Here is a 14,593-nt window from a genome sequence, read left to right on the forward strand (position 1 = left end):
ATCATTGGCTATTTCGTCAAATTTCGTCATGTTCAGAAATCAACAGAGTTCGCGGCATTCCCAACTTCTGAGAAGTTTTCATGACATCAGGAACATAAAATTTAGGTAAAGTCTGAAGAGGTTCAACTTTGTCATCACTTAATTGACTCAGTAACCTAAAATTTACGATTTTTTCAGTTCTGCCAACTAAACTAGGCGAACTAGTAATCTGTGCTGCAATATAATCAATGTATGTATTTCAAAACTGCGCTCTTGCGACAAATTCACACACTGTTTCGTGCACCTAGGACAATTGCAAATGTTGTTCTGGTTTGTTTCGGAGAGCAATTAACTTTACGTTCTAGGACTGAAGGTACGTAGGACTAAAGGTGCGTATGTATGGCGACCGGGGGAAGTGTCTGTATGTCTCAAATTGGGTAAAAATGATGCTGAGTCTGATATCAGACAAATTGTTGAATGAGCGCTGGCCACTTTTGGTGGGTGAAACCTTGATGGCATTTTGTCCCCCTCCCACTCTATGAAGTGTAGCTCACAGTAACAGATCAACTCCAGTGTTAAAAACGTTGGAGATAGTTTTCTGGAGAGATTCTGAGACACGTCTCCCTTCCAAAGATAAGCTTAATTCCTTTTAGCAGCTTTCACCTGCAGTCTTTTGGCTTTGCATACCACATTGATTGATTTTGATGGAAACTTGCAAAATTATTGTGCCTGGGCCCAGAAGGCTGGAGCTTGAAAAGCTCTTGGGGCCAGTCCTACCTCCAAATATTGATTTTCACCCTTCATATCCTTCATATCCTTCATATTCCACCCTGCATTCTCCTGGTCAGGTGACTTTAATGCAAGATTTGATTCAAATCAATTTGCCCAAAATGTGAGGTTGTGTACCTCAACCTAGCATTGCTTTCTGATTGTAAGCAGGCACCTGTTGCCTAATCTAGCTTACATATTCATAACATTCTAAAGGCATTCCCACAAGGCCACACATTCAAGGGACTATGCTGATAATGCTAACATGCTGAAATGTGTGCTCATAAGAAATCTTTGACATGTTATTGATGTCATTTTGCCCAAGGAAAACCATGTTTTGCATCAGTATTAAGTCCCTGTCAAGGGATACAGGTGTACCTACATTTCTTTCATTTGCCAGGCTACTCTTTCAACATATCTCACCTAATGTTTTGAAAATCTTAATATTAATATTGACCAGATGTTGAGCAGCCTGGTTCAACACTGTATTGAAAAATGAAATAAAGCGTATAGTTATGCTCTAAATTTGGCAAGCACACAGGCTGCTAAGGTGACCATTTTTTGTTGAAATGCTGTGACACTTTACTAAAACATGTTATGATCCAAAATACTTGTAACCATGCGGTTTACAAAGTCAAGCTCTTGTCCTGAGGAATGAGCAGTGAATGTGTGGAGTCATATTGAATCCAACTTTTAACAATGTCTCATTTCAGGTTAACAATAACTTGGCCTCACTGTATCAAGAAGATACAGCAGGAGTGACAAATATGTCTGCTGTACTGAAGACAGCTGTGGCTGTGGGTGCCATCTCCAGGGTATGTGCCTTATTTTATTAGAATAACAGTTGAATATATGTATATAGTATTTATAAATGTTAAGTATGTTGGTTGTTCCTTGGTGCTGAATGTGTCATCCAAGAAATAATTAGGTGTCCATCAACATATCATTTCATGCATTCTGTGTGGCCAGTTTTCAAATAGGTTTATATATTGTCCTAAACTGATGGTGTACAATGTGGGCAAACTAAATTAGTGCTCCAGTCACATTTTATCCCTTTTTTCAATGGTAAGACAAAAATGCCTGATGTCTTGTATGTTTGATCATTTTTGCCCTGTACAGCTCATTATCATTCAAATTCTTATTTTAACATTGAAACTGCAAATTTTCCTTCCTGAAAGGCTGTAAATTATGATAAAGGCTCTTGGGTCTTTTGGTGGTAGGATAACATGTCTGTAATCATACAAGGGTTTTTTTACATAATGTGCTCCTCCGAAAAGTGTCCACCAAACACGACTGATGGTTTTCATGATGCAGGTATGCCGGCTGGCTGGTGCACAGTCTTCGAGTCAGCTCCTGGTGACCCAGCTGCCAGACTGTCATCACAAAAGAACTATGAGTAAACACTGGAATCCCAAATTCCGCATGCTCAGAGGAAAAAAGGTGAGCGGTGATGTCTCCAACTCATGCTCTGATTGTGACCACTTCAAGTTGTCAAATCTTTCAATCTCAAATCGATTATTGATGGTAACATTTTCCCATCAAATAAATTTCTTATAGTAACATTCTCTGGCCAAATGGATCATGGCAGCATTCTCCAGCAAATGGCATTGCAGCCATACTGTAGCCACTGGTGTGAGATGTGTAGGTGACATGGTCCATGATGAGGGGACCTGTGGGCAAGTGGCCTGCTAACTGCATCTTACTGGCCATACTGGGACAGAGTGGATGGTGCGCCACAGTACCAGTGGCCAGGGAGGTCATGGATGTATGGGTCATGGGGCGAGCTGGTGGGCTGGGGAGCAAGGGACTGGTGTGGTGAGATCAAAACAATCACTTCTGGGACAAATACCTGAAACAACAGGACCATTTTCCCAAGGGCATCCCTGTGTGGGCAGGGATGGGGTGGATGTATGGGTAACCCCCCATCCCTGGTGATGCCCCGCCAACGACCGAAGCGGTCACGTGTGTTGGTTAGCATCATAAAGATCACATTTAGTGGTTGAGATCTGCCAGTCTGAGTGGCGCTCACAACCGGTGTCCCGCAGATCATCAAGGTGGAGTTACCTAACTTCAACGAGGATAAAGAGGCCGCCGACCTGACGCCGAACGAGATGCGGGCAAAGCTGAAGGAGAAAGGCATCCTGCCGCCGCGCCCGTGGCAGGAGCGGCCCATCAACATCAGCTGCACCGGCGGCGTGTTCGAGGAGTACGTGCCGCCCGAGGGGGACGGCAAGGTCTCCATCGTGTCCAAGACGGTCAGTGGCGCGGCGCGACGGGGCGTTTGTGGCTGCCTTGTCTGATGAGGCGATGAGTGTGCGCAGCCGCTCGCGGGCTGTATTTTGGCCTTGTATTGATGTCGGACGTCGCACGGTAGAAGTGCCAGCAGTGGCTCCGTGCATCCCCTGTCAGGGCTGTTAGGTAATGACAATGTTAAACAGCCTGACCCCAGTCTCGGCCTTCTTGAACAGGTGATGCGACCACTGGTAGTGGGCTGGAAAAATCCAAAGTAGGCTTGGTGGGAGCCTTCTGAGGCTTCTGAACATTACTGATTGAGCGAGGTGGGGTTAGTACAGGAGGACGATACAGAGGAGTGGAGTAACTAAGCCCAAAGTTTGTTATCACATTCAGCTCGCTTTTTGCAGTTACCGGTAGGTTGATAGTGGCAGGTACAGGTGTGCTGTGTACCCAGTTGCACTGGTGTTCTCCAACGGTCCATCTGTCATTGGGACGTTGCAATGCACTCAGCTGTTAAGGCTATATGGAGTTGCCTGCTTCGCACCCTGGCAGGAAAGACGGGCACCGCAGGGAATGGAACCCTGTACCTTTGGTTTTCCAGACACACAGTGGGTAACGAAGACGCGTTAACCACAACACTATCAGCATCACCTCCCCAGTTGTCCATTGGATCCCATTTGTCAATGTTTTAATTAGCAATGGTCTTTTTGCCTCGTCCATGTGGCTTGATGGTGCGCCCTAACTGGCCCCTTGTTTGGTTTTGTTGTGGCCCACAGTTTTTTAAAGTTTTTTTGAGAGGGGGGGGGGCAGGGCCACCTTTGATATCAAGGATTACGTCTTCTGGGCTCGTGCAGCCGGCATCGTCCAGTGTTTGTACTATTCAGAATGTTCGGCACACATTGAGGCCATCGGTCTCGGCAGTCTTAAGTTAAAGTCTTTTCATTCCCTTGCATGTACTTGCATGGCCCTCAGTGTCCACCAACCTTCTTCTCACCAGGAGCCGTTTAGTATAACTCTCCACGCGTGTCCACACGTGTGACAGTCTACGGCCAGTCATCGAGGACCACCCACTGACGCTTTTTTCCTCGCTGCTTGTCTGTGCCACAGGGCGCCAAACAGCGGGTTGAGTTGCTGGAGAAGAAGGCCAAGTCGATGATGGCTGTGCGCAAGATCCGCACCTTCGACGAGGACTTTGACGTGAGTGACTTCGCCGAGGATGCACTGAACATCTACCAGGAGGCGCACCAGGCGCTGGCCCGGCTCGACAAGGCCGCCCTGCACAAGCACGTGACGGGTGAGACCCGACGGAGGCGCCGCGAGCGAGCGGCGCAACTCGTGGTCGGAGGTGGTCGGTCCTGGAGGCCGGACCGCCGGCGTGGTGGGGCGCAGATACCGTCTGTGTACTGTTGCACGTGGTGTCCAAAGACACTCGAGTGTTGCGATGTTTTGAAGGTAAACGAAATGTTGTTGTTTTTTGCGTGCACAACGTTGTTGATTTCGGTAGTAAAAAAATAAGATATGAATATTATTAGTAAGTATGTTAATGATGCGTTTTGCCTTGCTGTAATAGTAAAGCCATCTAAGCAATAAAAAGGAAGGCAATATCTTAGACGTGGTTTGGGTAGAAGCGCTGTCAGAATGGTGGAACGTGTCTTTTACCTTCCCTGAATAACGTAGAACAGACCTAAAACTCGGCGAAAGGCGTTCTCAAACGACCACAGATTAACTAGAACGTCTGGTCAACCCTTTATTTGTACCTGCCGCGATGTCTGCATTCTGCGACATACCCAGTCATCGGCTGAAATTCGTAGAAATGAGTGGGGGACTCCGAGATTTAAAGTGAATTTCGTCCCTCCCACTGTTGATGTGCCATGTTTTTAAATCGACGAGCGTGGGTCGAGGAAGTGGCTCAAGCTGCCACGCTCCTAACGCACCTCCGTCGCGCAGAACTGGCCTATCCGAAGATGATCCAAAGCGTGCGGAGCAAGACGGTGCACTGGCAGCTGCTTAAGTCGCTGGAGCCGGCGCGCGTGGTGCACGTGCGCCACACAAACGTCATCTCCAAGGACAATGTGTACGCCCAGGTGACGGTGCGTCTGCACACACAACAGGTGCGTGGCTGACAGGCCGCCGGTCCGACCGCCGCGTGCCGGCGCGGCTGCGGCGGTACACTGGTCGGAGCAGGGCACGACACAGCAGGAGACAGGAGGCCCGCCCGGACGGACCCGGCTAAAGGGTCAAGCGCGGGTGCTGGGAAGCGCGGGCAGCCCGACGGATCGTGGTGGTGTCATGTAGGGTCTGGTGTCATTGCCGGTGCATATTCTCAGAATATGTATGCAAGATGGCTTTTGATACCTCGTGGTGGGACACTGCTTGGTAGCACTATGACCGAACATTTGTTCGGTATATAGCATTGAAGTTGCGTGAAGGGACCGCAAAACGCGTTGATGTGAATTGGTATCCATGATATTCACGTTAAAGCATTTAGTGAATGAGTTGAAGGAAATGTTCCACATTTGAGGGGTTTGAATCAAGCATAGGCATCATGGAACAAGCTCACTTATAACTATTGGTATACTTTTAAGTGGAAAAGGCTGCTCTAGAGAACATAGTTTCTGCGTTAAGTAAATATGCTCCTCAATACGTTATTGTTTGATGACGCCATCGTACCATGCACAACATTGTTTGGGAGCCAATTGATGGCCGTTGCATCTAGACAGCGTGATCACGAACGGTAGATCAGAACTACTCAACAATTATATTGTCTTCATCCCGCGTGATCAAGGTAATGGCAGGATTTGAATAACACTATTATGACGGCGTGGATGCCTGGGTGACCTCGAAATAGAGTCCCGAAATAGTCTATACGTCTTCGCGAGCGTGTAGCCCAGAAAGAACAAGGGTTTACGTCTTAAGGAGGGCGGGGCTGTGAACTGTACCTAATGATCTTCAAGATGTTGATGGCAATGACCTACTATTCAAGTTCAAAACCCCATAAAAATGTTGAACACCCTTCAGAGGCAACAATGTAATGCAAGTCATAATAGTCCTGTTCTTTTGCTTCCACATGCAGTCACAATAGTCCTGTTCTTTTGTTTCCATGTGCCATCGAGATACTCATGGTGGTTGTGTAATTATATTGTACAAAAGATATTGACTGATGAGAAGCATACGTTCATGTGCGTGCTGTCGGCAAGATAGGCCTTAAGCTTCTGTTGTTCAGACATTATGAGACCGGTTAGTATGCTGATAGTTGCATCGGTCATGTTCTGAATACTCAGATGTCTATAAACGCAGATTGATGTGTCAAGTAATGGGAATATAACTAGTATTTGCTCGACACTGTCCAGCACCTGCTGGTATATTGAAGGTCGATGACATCAACTCTGAACTCACATGTGGTTTTTGTGAACCAACCCTAATGATTTTACGTTGTTGACTGGATCGTGGGTCATAAACTGGGAGGCCATTTTGCCAAGGATCCTGTGGTTTAGGATTCACGGGGGGGGGGGGGGGTCCAGAAAATCTTATATTGAAGAGGCAGCTTGTCATTTTCAGCCATCTATCATCAGCCGGTTACTTAACCAGACCATCGTCAGCCTCGGGTAACCATGGCACCATGCCGGGGTAGAGGCAGATGTCTGACCGCGGCCACTCATACACGCCTCACCAGCCCCCCACCCCCATGTGCCGACAGCTGCTGGCCATCTACGATCGGTTCGGCCGGCTCATGTACGGCTCCGAGGTGGTCGCCAAGGATGTGCTCGAGTACGTCGTGTTCGAGAAGCACCTGGCCGACGAGTACGGTCGCTGGCGCGTCCACAGCAAGATCGTACCGGATTGGATGCCGGCCCGCGAGCCGGTCGGCCGCACGTGGCGCGTTGAGCCGACGCCGCCAGCGCCTCCTCCTCCTCCTCCTCCGGCGGCGGCGGCTGATGCCCCGGCCGAAGAGGCCGCCGTCGCCAGCTGAGCCGCCGCGCGTGCGCACTGAGCCACGGACAAACCGACGCAGCGGTGTGGACGGCGGTCGTGCCGGGACCGACACGTTGGCGGCGAGCGTGGGAAGACTCAGTGAATGTGGTTCGCGTCGGTTTTCGCGAGGCAGTGCTCCCCGGACCGTGGGAACTGGACAGGAAGCACGCGGCGCAGTGCCATCGGGTGTTTCTGCGGGCGAGCTCCGACAGAAGCGCGTCGGGAGCGTTTGTTTGGAGCTCGTAGTGATGTGTGAATGGGTGACTGCATACGATGATTCGAATATAGTGCAAATCGAGCTGCGCGGGCGCCTTTTTGGGCACGCACTTTGTGAACAGAACGAGAACGACAATGAAGAGAACGATATCCGGGGATTCGGAGACATTAATATTGAATCGCACGACGTGAACTTTGTAGCGCCGACCAATTATCTAAGAGGACGCTCTTTCCCCTCGAAAGTTTAGAACGGAACATATGGGGCGCTACCAATCAACGTCCCAGCAGTCCCACGTGCGTAGTGCCAATCATTCATGTTGTTCGGAACTTGGGATTTACTTCGCCGTTTCACATGCCCAGATGCAGGCCGGAACGGGAGAGCCGATTCGATGACCACACTTTGTCATCCCTTCCGCGCATGGAATGTTGGAAAGCACAACCGTAGTTCCGAACATTATGCACGGCCTACACCACACACAAGGGCGATGTCTTTTATCTCCCGTCACGAAATGCACATGATCCTATTTGTCTTTTCCGATTTGGGGATATCGGCTTCAACCACGTGCAATTATATGATGTATATTACACGAACGGTCAGGTACACGGTCGTTAATAGCTGACGCTTCAGCTAAGCTCCTCCTGAACCTCTTCACCAGCGATCCAAAAAACGACAGTAACGATGGTGTGCCTGAAGTGACAATGAACACAGTAAAGCTTTAAGACATAACTCCCACTCGGAAGCGTTCGTGAGCGCGACGCCCATCGGCCCCTCTGAACAAAACGCGCTTCCCAGACAACGCAACGTACTGCGTCACGGCGACGGATATCATCGGCTTCGTGCGCACGACAGATGCGCTGAGCTCAACTGGACCTAGCTAGGGGAGAGAGAGAGACCGGCACGAGCCGGTCACTTTCAACGAGATCACTCGGGGTCACAAAAGCAAACCACGGTCACCCAGGTCACCTACACGCGAGGTCCTTTGCAGCCGCAGAAAACCACTCCGCGGCCTCGCGGAATCCCAGGGCCCACACGCCGTCGCGCGGACAGCCCATCATCGCAGAGTTCACTCGGGGAAGTCGATGACCAGACCCTCCTCGTCGACGTTGCTGGCGGTGTCGAGGGACTCGCGGCCCTCCCAGTCGCCCTCCTCGGTGCTGAACAGCTGGCGCGGTACGGTCAGCGGCGCGCGCTCCGGCACCATGTCCGGGTTTTTGACGGCCGTGCGCGACTCCAGGTGTCGCTCCACCTCCTCGGGTGTCATGTGGCCGTTGTCGCCGAAAGAGCGCGACACCTGGGAGCGCGCCGCCTGCCGCGCGCACACGCCGGTCACAACGGGAGGGGACAGTGCGACGGACTAGCTGCATGAGATGGAGATGGACGATGTGTGACGTTCTGGCAAGGCTAATGCATTTTGTGTACACTACCTGCTGGTTTGTGTAGGGTAGTGCCCTGAATGCGCTTGATCGCACAACTTGTGATGGCAAGCTAATTCATTCAGTGCACATATCCGACCAGGTGGTGTCCTCATCAACACATCCAGAGGCAAACAGCAAAACAGTAAAAGATGAAAGCAGCATGAACAGTAAGACTGTTGACACACATACCACATTTTTCCCCTTCAATATCTGCTTTTTTCGTTTCGCCGGCGATCGTTCTGCTCCTGCTTCTAATTTTCTCCTGTTGACACCGAGACCAATGGCAACGTAAGAGACAATGAAAACGTACACCTTCCGAAGGAACATATGGACCAGGGACAGAAAGCATGACCAGATCGATCACCAGAATCATGTTAATGATACAATGAAAGAAAAGTTCGCCACCAACCATCAGCAGTTCAACATTTTAGAACATCTCATCCACATCCAAAGAACCTTGCTTTTATCAAAGAACACACCACAAGTCAAAGGGCTGACTCAAGCACAAGATTCGCCAGAGACCGGCACGTTACGGAGCCTAAGCCATAGCCGCCCACTGACCTGCTGTGTTTACTGTCCGCCTCTGTGTCAGAGCCCTCAGTGGTCTCCGAGTCGGACGAGTTCACAGCCGTCTCATACTGCAGCAGCCGGTCCAGCAGGAAACACTTGTCACGGTTCAATTTCAGCAGCTTGCGCTGGCAGCGCATCAGCTCATCCCGGTATGACTCATTCTCCTGAAGAACAAACTTCAGCATAGCACAGCTGCTTGCCAGAGGTTCTCATTCTCAGATGGTAGGCCAAACACGCTACAAGCTAGGTGATGTGACAATAATAATACTGCAATGCTTTTTGATATACGGTTGTCTGTGCGCAAGTGGTGGAGCAGCAACTACTGATGGTTTCTTTCAGAAATGATGCAATTTCAACAGATCAATGCAAATAAAAGTTACAAATAAGTTACAAATAAAACAATGTCAACATGTTGCTAAGAAATGCCAAACCTTTTGACATGTGACACAAGCCCTTTATCACTAAACTGCACCACATCCCTGGAATTCAATGCACTTGCATAGGTTTACATTTCTATCAAGCTGACTTTAAAAATTAACAAACATAATTGCAATTTCTCAACACATTTTCTATGCCATACATATGCTTACAAACACCAGGGTCCTTAGCTTCCGCTTCAACTTTGAGTACTTTACTCTGTAAAGCTCAGATTCATCCTTGATGTTTATTGAAGAATTCATCCTCTGAAATAAACCCAATAATGTCACATGGATATGTCAAATCTAGGCAGTTCAGCTTACCATCTACAGATTTGACCATACTCCAAACTTGTACAGTGTGTTCACATGGGCTACTACATACTCTTTGAAATATTGAATTTCAGGGAATGTTAAGGTCTGAAAAATCAAACAATGTGGATGTTCTGAATAACATAAGCAGAACAAACCATGACATGTTGATAAAGTCATTTTTGTCTTGGAGAAAGAAAGATGGCTATCTATTGACTTCAGGATGGTCATTAACACAAAAGTAGCAGTCAGCACACCCCCACACAGACACTCCTTTTGCACACCAGTCTATGGCACATACTTTCAGGAAGCATCATTCTTGTCTCAGCAGAAAATGATAATCAATGAATGTGAAACATAGTGTCATGTGCAGGGGCCAGTCTGCCAAACATGGCAAACGTACCAACAAGATTTGTTGGGCAGGTGTAATTTGTACCAAATTATGATAGCCAACTGCCCAAATCTGGGCAGAGTATGGTTCTGTCAGACTATGTTACCCCTCAAACCATGATTCACTACCATTCTTAGCCATTGCCGGTAATCTTTTCAGCTTTGTACATCACAGAACAAGGCTGAGCCCTGGACAATGACACAACCAACCAAAACATACACAACCAGGCTTCTACCTGGATTTGACCGACTTTCGCCTTTAATTGGGGGCTGGAGCCCAGGTTTGTGGGGAATGGGGCAACTGACTGGGAAACTATACTCCCATACCAGGTGCGTTTGGTACCGTGTTTACTAAAGTTAGGCATCGAAGGTCAATCAACTGGTGTTGAAAGGAAGGCATCAGTTATACTGCTACTAGGCTACTTACCGTAGATCATCATAAGAAACCCTGCCCTAATAACAACAACCAAACATCCCCTCCCCCTACCTGCTCCACAAACCCACAGGCTCGGCCGCCTTCCTTCGTGCTGCCATCACCTGTATGAAGATCACTAGTGGGTAATTATTACTCTTGTCCCAGGCCGCCAATAATGGCCTATTCATTTTGTTGAAAAATACCTGATCTATTTAATAGTTTTGTTTTATTTTTTAGTTGCAATGTTTCAGTTTTTGGGTACTAATTGGTAAAATATTTTAACACATAACCATAATGTAATTTTTCCGGTAGGTTCACGGCAATGCTCACTGCACTGCACCAAGGCCATCGCACCAAGTAGCTGCGGCGAAAGTGCGCTAGGTTCGTCAGAAAATGTGCTGTGATTGTTGACGGGCTCGCTTAGTATCTAGTGTGTGGTGGGTGGGCGAAACAGTAGAACAGTTCCCACGGTGCATATAACGTTTCTTGTCATGATGATTTTACATTTTAAACATTAAACTATTAAACACGGTTTGTTGTGTTGAAAAGGAAGTTGTTAGTACATCAGGCAGATATAGAGGTAAACAGGCATACTCCTGTCTCCGCCGGAAATTGGGCGCAACAGCTTGCCAGCTAGTGAAGCTTGAAGTGCGTCAGACATGGTCTTGTTTGTGTGCTGTAGGTGTTTTCCTCAGCTTTGTACTTTTTCACTATTTCGATAATAATAGTATTTTATGTCTTTTAGCATTTATAATCTTGTGGGAATGATCAGAGCAATAATAGCAATGCAACCATTACACAACCATCTAATCCTGGTTCTGGATGCCATTCTTTCAGACAAGACATTCAGGCCCACATGCTGAAAATTTCAGGATGTTAGTGCAGTTTGAGTTATGTCTTGATACCAAGAAATAGACAAAAACAGTGAAGATTTAGTCACATTATCCATGAGATGTAGAGACAACACCAATGGTTATTGTGATGTGTTTTGTTTTTGCATTTGTTATGTATGTTGTATGGAGATGACATAATTCTTTCAGTGTCTTGATGCTTAAGATGCAACCTTAACAGAGACAAATTTATCTTGCTCTGAAGTTATTGGGCCACTAACAGTGACTTGCCCAGTGGTTTGAAATGAGAGGCACTGCCTGTGTGGATAGCACAAACTGCTTTATTGCCCCTGTGTTTATGTATTTAACAATCCATACATGTTTGAAGAATCACCTATGAGTGCCTTAGTCATATGCCTTTCAGTCCTCCTGATCTGTTACACTTCATACCTCTGTCTGATGGCTGAGACATTATCACACTGCAGTAACAGCATGTAATTGACTTGGATTTCAGACAGCATTGGACAAGTAAAGGGAGGTACTCTAGACCTGCTCGTATCTTTTGCTGGCAGACCATATTACAATGGCTGAGTGCTGCAAGGTTTGTGGCGCCCAGTTCCATGAGCCTCTCTCGCTGATTGCGCACCTCACATCACACAACCCTCGCCTGGATGCTGGTGCGCTGGGCCTCGAGTATGAGCCATACGCAGCAGACGCTGGCGCCGGCTACCGGCCGGTTGACGGCGTCGGCTGGCGGCCGCCGGATGCCGACGAGGAGGCAGCACTGCGCTGCTCGCCGCTCAACCTGGCCGGGCCGCGGCCGCGCGCCGACTCGGCGCCCTATGCTCCCTTTCCGGAGGGCTGCTACGTGCCGGACGGCGACGACGGGGCGAGCTTCACTGTGGCTGCGGCGGTGCGGCCTGGTAGCGGGACCGCGCCGCGGTCGGACGGCTGGCTGTTGCCGCCGTGTGCCTCTATCCGGCACTACTCCGGCTCGCCGGCGCCGGTGTTCGTGCCGGCGCCGGCGCCGCTGCCGCCGCAGCAGCCGCCGCCGCCGCCCCCTCAGCCGCCGGCGCCGCCGCCGCTCGCGTGCCGCCCTTTCCGCTGCTCGCTCTGCGACGAGGGATTCGACGAAAAGCAGGGCCTGCGCGCGCACCTGGAGGAGCACAACGTGGACAAGCAGTGCGTGTGCGACGTCTGCGGAGTCCGTGAGTGCTTGTGAGGGTCGGCAAGCTGTGTGTGTGTGGGGGGGGGGGGGGGGAGAGGGCGGTCCAATGATACGTGGATGAGCCTCGACTGCGGTAGTACATTGTTGGCCAGAAACGTGGATTGGGGAGTAACAGTGAGGCATGCTTTTTCGTTGCCTCATTTCTGTTTGAAAGCATACAGTTTAAGTTCAAACACATGCTCATGATTGTGGATTTCTTTGAACTTTTGATTGCTTTCCTCGCTGTGTGACTCCTAGCGACGTTGGCATATGTGTATGACGAACATGTGGAAGGCATGAGCGATGACCGGTCTTCCGCGGGCCGGCGGTCGGCCAGGCCTCTCCAACAGGTCCTCATTGCGCCGACACCGGCTCAAACACACCGACTCCAAGGAGTACCCGTGTGACGTGTGCGACCGCTCCTTCTACCAGAAGCACGACATGCTGCGGCACAAGGTCCTGCACGATAAGGTGCGTGCTGCGTTCGCACGGCCAAGCACCCAGATTGGTGGTGAAGTGGACTTGTCAGGATTTGGTCATGCCTTTGTTATTTGGATGTATTTTGGTGCCACAATATTTATTGGTGATTATGTTGGCGATGTAATATTTTGGCCAATGCCATGGGAACCAGAAGCCATTTGCCCTAAGTGTCATGGGACAGTGGTCCCTCCTGTCAGGGCTTTCCACGTATAATGCCGTCAGATGCGTGCTGTTGCTTTTTGTCAGTTGACCTGTTTTGAAAGACTAATTGATCTGCTCTCTGGCTCATCTCACGTGTTCTGCCGTCTTTTCATGCGCTAACCGGTCAGTGCCTGCTGGCAGGGTTCGTTCAAGTGCGAACGCTGCGCGCGCGAGTTTGTGGCGCAACACCACATGGCGGCGCACAAATGTTGGGTGCGGCCGGCCGGGCGGCGGCGCTCGGCGGCCGGCCAGCTGCCCTGCCAGATCTGCAGTCTCACTTGCAGCACACCTGCTGCCTGGGGCTTTCACATGTGGCGGCACACCAAGGACCCCAAGTACCTGCCGGACTTCAGCGGCGGCGGTCTGGCCGCGGCCGCGACGCCGCCCAGCCCCGGCGCCGAGGAGCGGACGGGGCCGCATCCGAGTGGGGCGGAGCGAGCAGAGCCTTCTGTTGATGGGGAGGGGAGGACAGAACGGACGCCGCACGTAGGAGGGCGGACAGCGCCGGGTGGTGACTGTGGGGAGGAGGCGAAACTCGATCCAGAGCGGGAGGATCGGATGGGGCTGGATCCTGGCCCGGGGTCGGCTCGGCTGTGCCCGGAACAGATGGCGGCGCGGTCCTAGCGCCGGCACCACGCAGCTAGGCCGAACTCCGTGCCGGCGGTGATGCGGTCCCGACCGCGAGAGGGCTGGCCGCGCCCTCAGGAGCATGCCTAGGAGCTTTGTGCTGTGCCACAGGCGTATGCTGCAGGCCTTTAAGCGGCAGGGGGTGCAAGACATGTTGCTCCGAGCCGAACATTGGCATGTGCTTTGAGCCATGGTACTGATGAGGTGTTGTCATGCAGTGGCAATCTTGGAGTAGTAGGGTGCTGCTTTCATGGAAATTATTTGCTGCTGGTTTTTGTTGAATGAGAGTGAAGCACAATATATGAAGTGACCTGTGCAGATGGTGGCCTCCTTAATGCAAAAAATAACAACACTGGAGCACAAGGCCCCTTGGTGCTAGGGTGGTAAGCTACAAAAGCATCGTACCCAATACCAGATGCTGGGTGGAGGGCCTATAGGAATATTTGATGCAATAGACATAGGTTATTCAGTGGCATTTCACGCCAAGTCTCTATACCGGAGAGCGCATGGCTGGGCCGCGGTCACGCGTGAATCACTTGTGGCTAGGTGGCAGCACCAG

The 14,593-nt window shown here is 50.1% G+C and overlaps 3 protein-coding genes across 7 annotated transcripts; 2 read left to right on the forward strand and 1 right to left on the reverse strand.

Moving 5' to 3' along the window:
* Nucleotides 1-12: 12 nt before the first annotated feature.
* LOC119099114 (mitochondrial ribosomal protein L45) lies at nucleotides 13-7,257 on the forward strand. Of its 3 annotated transcripts, none has more exons than XM_037222196.1 (7): nucleotides 13-105; nucleotides 1,461-1,562; nucleotides 2,062-2,187; nucleotides 2,793-3,002; nucleotides 4,090-4,276; nucleotides 4,930-5,093; nucleotides 6,680-7,257. In XM_037222196.1, exons 2-7 carry the CDS (start codon nucleotides 1,515-1,517, stop codon nucleotides 6,950-6,952), a joined length of 1,008 nt encoding a protein of 335 aa, XP_037078091.1. In that variant the 5' UTR covers nucleotides 13-105; nucleotides 1,461-1,514; the 3' UTR covers nucleotides 6,953-7,257. The 3 variants fall into 3 exon arrangements, with proteins under 3 accessions (XP_037078091.1, XP_037078090.1, XP_037078092.1); XM_037222195.1 differs by lacking the exon at nucleotides 13-105 and adding an exon at nucleotides 331-368; XM_037222197.1 differs by lacking the exon at nucleotides 13-105 and adding an exon at nucleotides 332-352.
* A 476-nt stretch (nucleotides 7,258-7,733) lies between these two features.
* On the reverse strand, nucleotides 7,734-10,832 carry LOC119098821 (uncharacterized). 3 transcript variants are annotated; one of them, XM_037221868.1, is made up of 5 exons: nucleotides 10,812-10,832; nucleotides 9,747-9,839; nucleotides 9,148-9,320; nucleotides 8,776-8,848; nucleotides 7,734-8,477 (listed from the first exon to the last, which is right to left on the reverse strand). In XM_037221868.1, exons 2-5 carry the CDS (start codon nucleotides 9,834-9,836, stop codon nucleotides 8,235-8,237), a joined length of 579 nt encoding a protein of 192 aa, XP_037077763.1. In that variant the 5' UTR covers nucleotides 9,837-9,839; nucleotides 10,812-10,832; the 3' UTR covers nucleotides 7,734-8,234. The 3 variants fall into 3 exon arrangements, with proteins under 3 accessions (XP_037077763.1, XP_037077765.1, XP_037077764.1); XM_037221870.1 differs by lacking the exon at nucleotides 10,812-10,832 and adding an exon at nucleotides 10,762-10,800; XM_037221869.1 differs by lacking the exon at nucleotides 10,812-10,832 and adding an exon at nucleotides 10,702-10,782.
* Nucleotides 10,833-12,586: 1,754 nt separating this feature from the next.
* On the forward strand, nucleotides 12,587-14,345 carry LOC119098455 (B-cell lymphoma/leukemia 11B). Its single transcript, XM_037221371.1, has 3 exons — nucleotides 12,587-12,727; nucleotides 13,064-13,197; nucleotides 13,549-14,345. Exons 2-3 carry the CDS (start codon nucleotides 13,168-13,170, stop codon nucleotides 14,029-14,031), a joined length of 513 nt encoding a protein of 170 aa, XP_037077266.1. The 5' UTR covers nucleotides 12,587-12,727; nucleotides 13,064-13,167; the 3' UTR covers nucleotides 14,032-14,345.
* The last annotated feature ends 248 nt before the right edge of the window (nucleotides 14,346-14,593 follow it).

This window comes from Pollicipes pollicipes, unplaced genomic scaffold (assembly GCF_011947565.3).
Source record: "Pollicipes pollicipes isolate AB1234 unplaced genomic scaffold, Ppol_2.1 Scaffold_4740;HRSCAF=5597_pilon_pilon_pilon, whole genome shotgun sequence".
Lineage (NCBI taxonomy): Eukaryota > Metazoa > Arthropoda > Thecostraca > Pollicipedomorpha > Pollicipedidae > Pollicipes > Pollicipes pollicipes.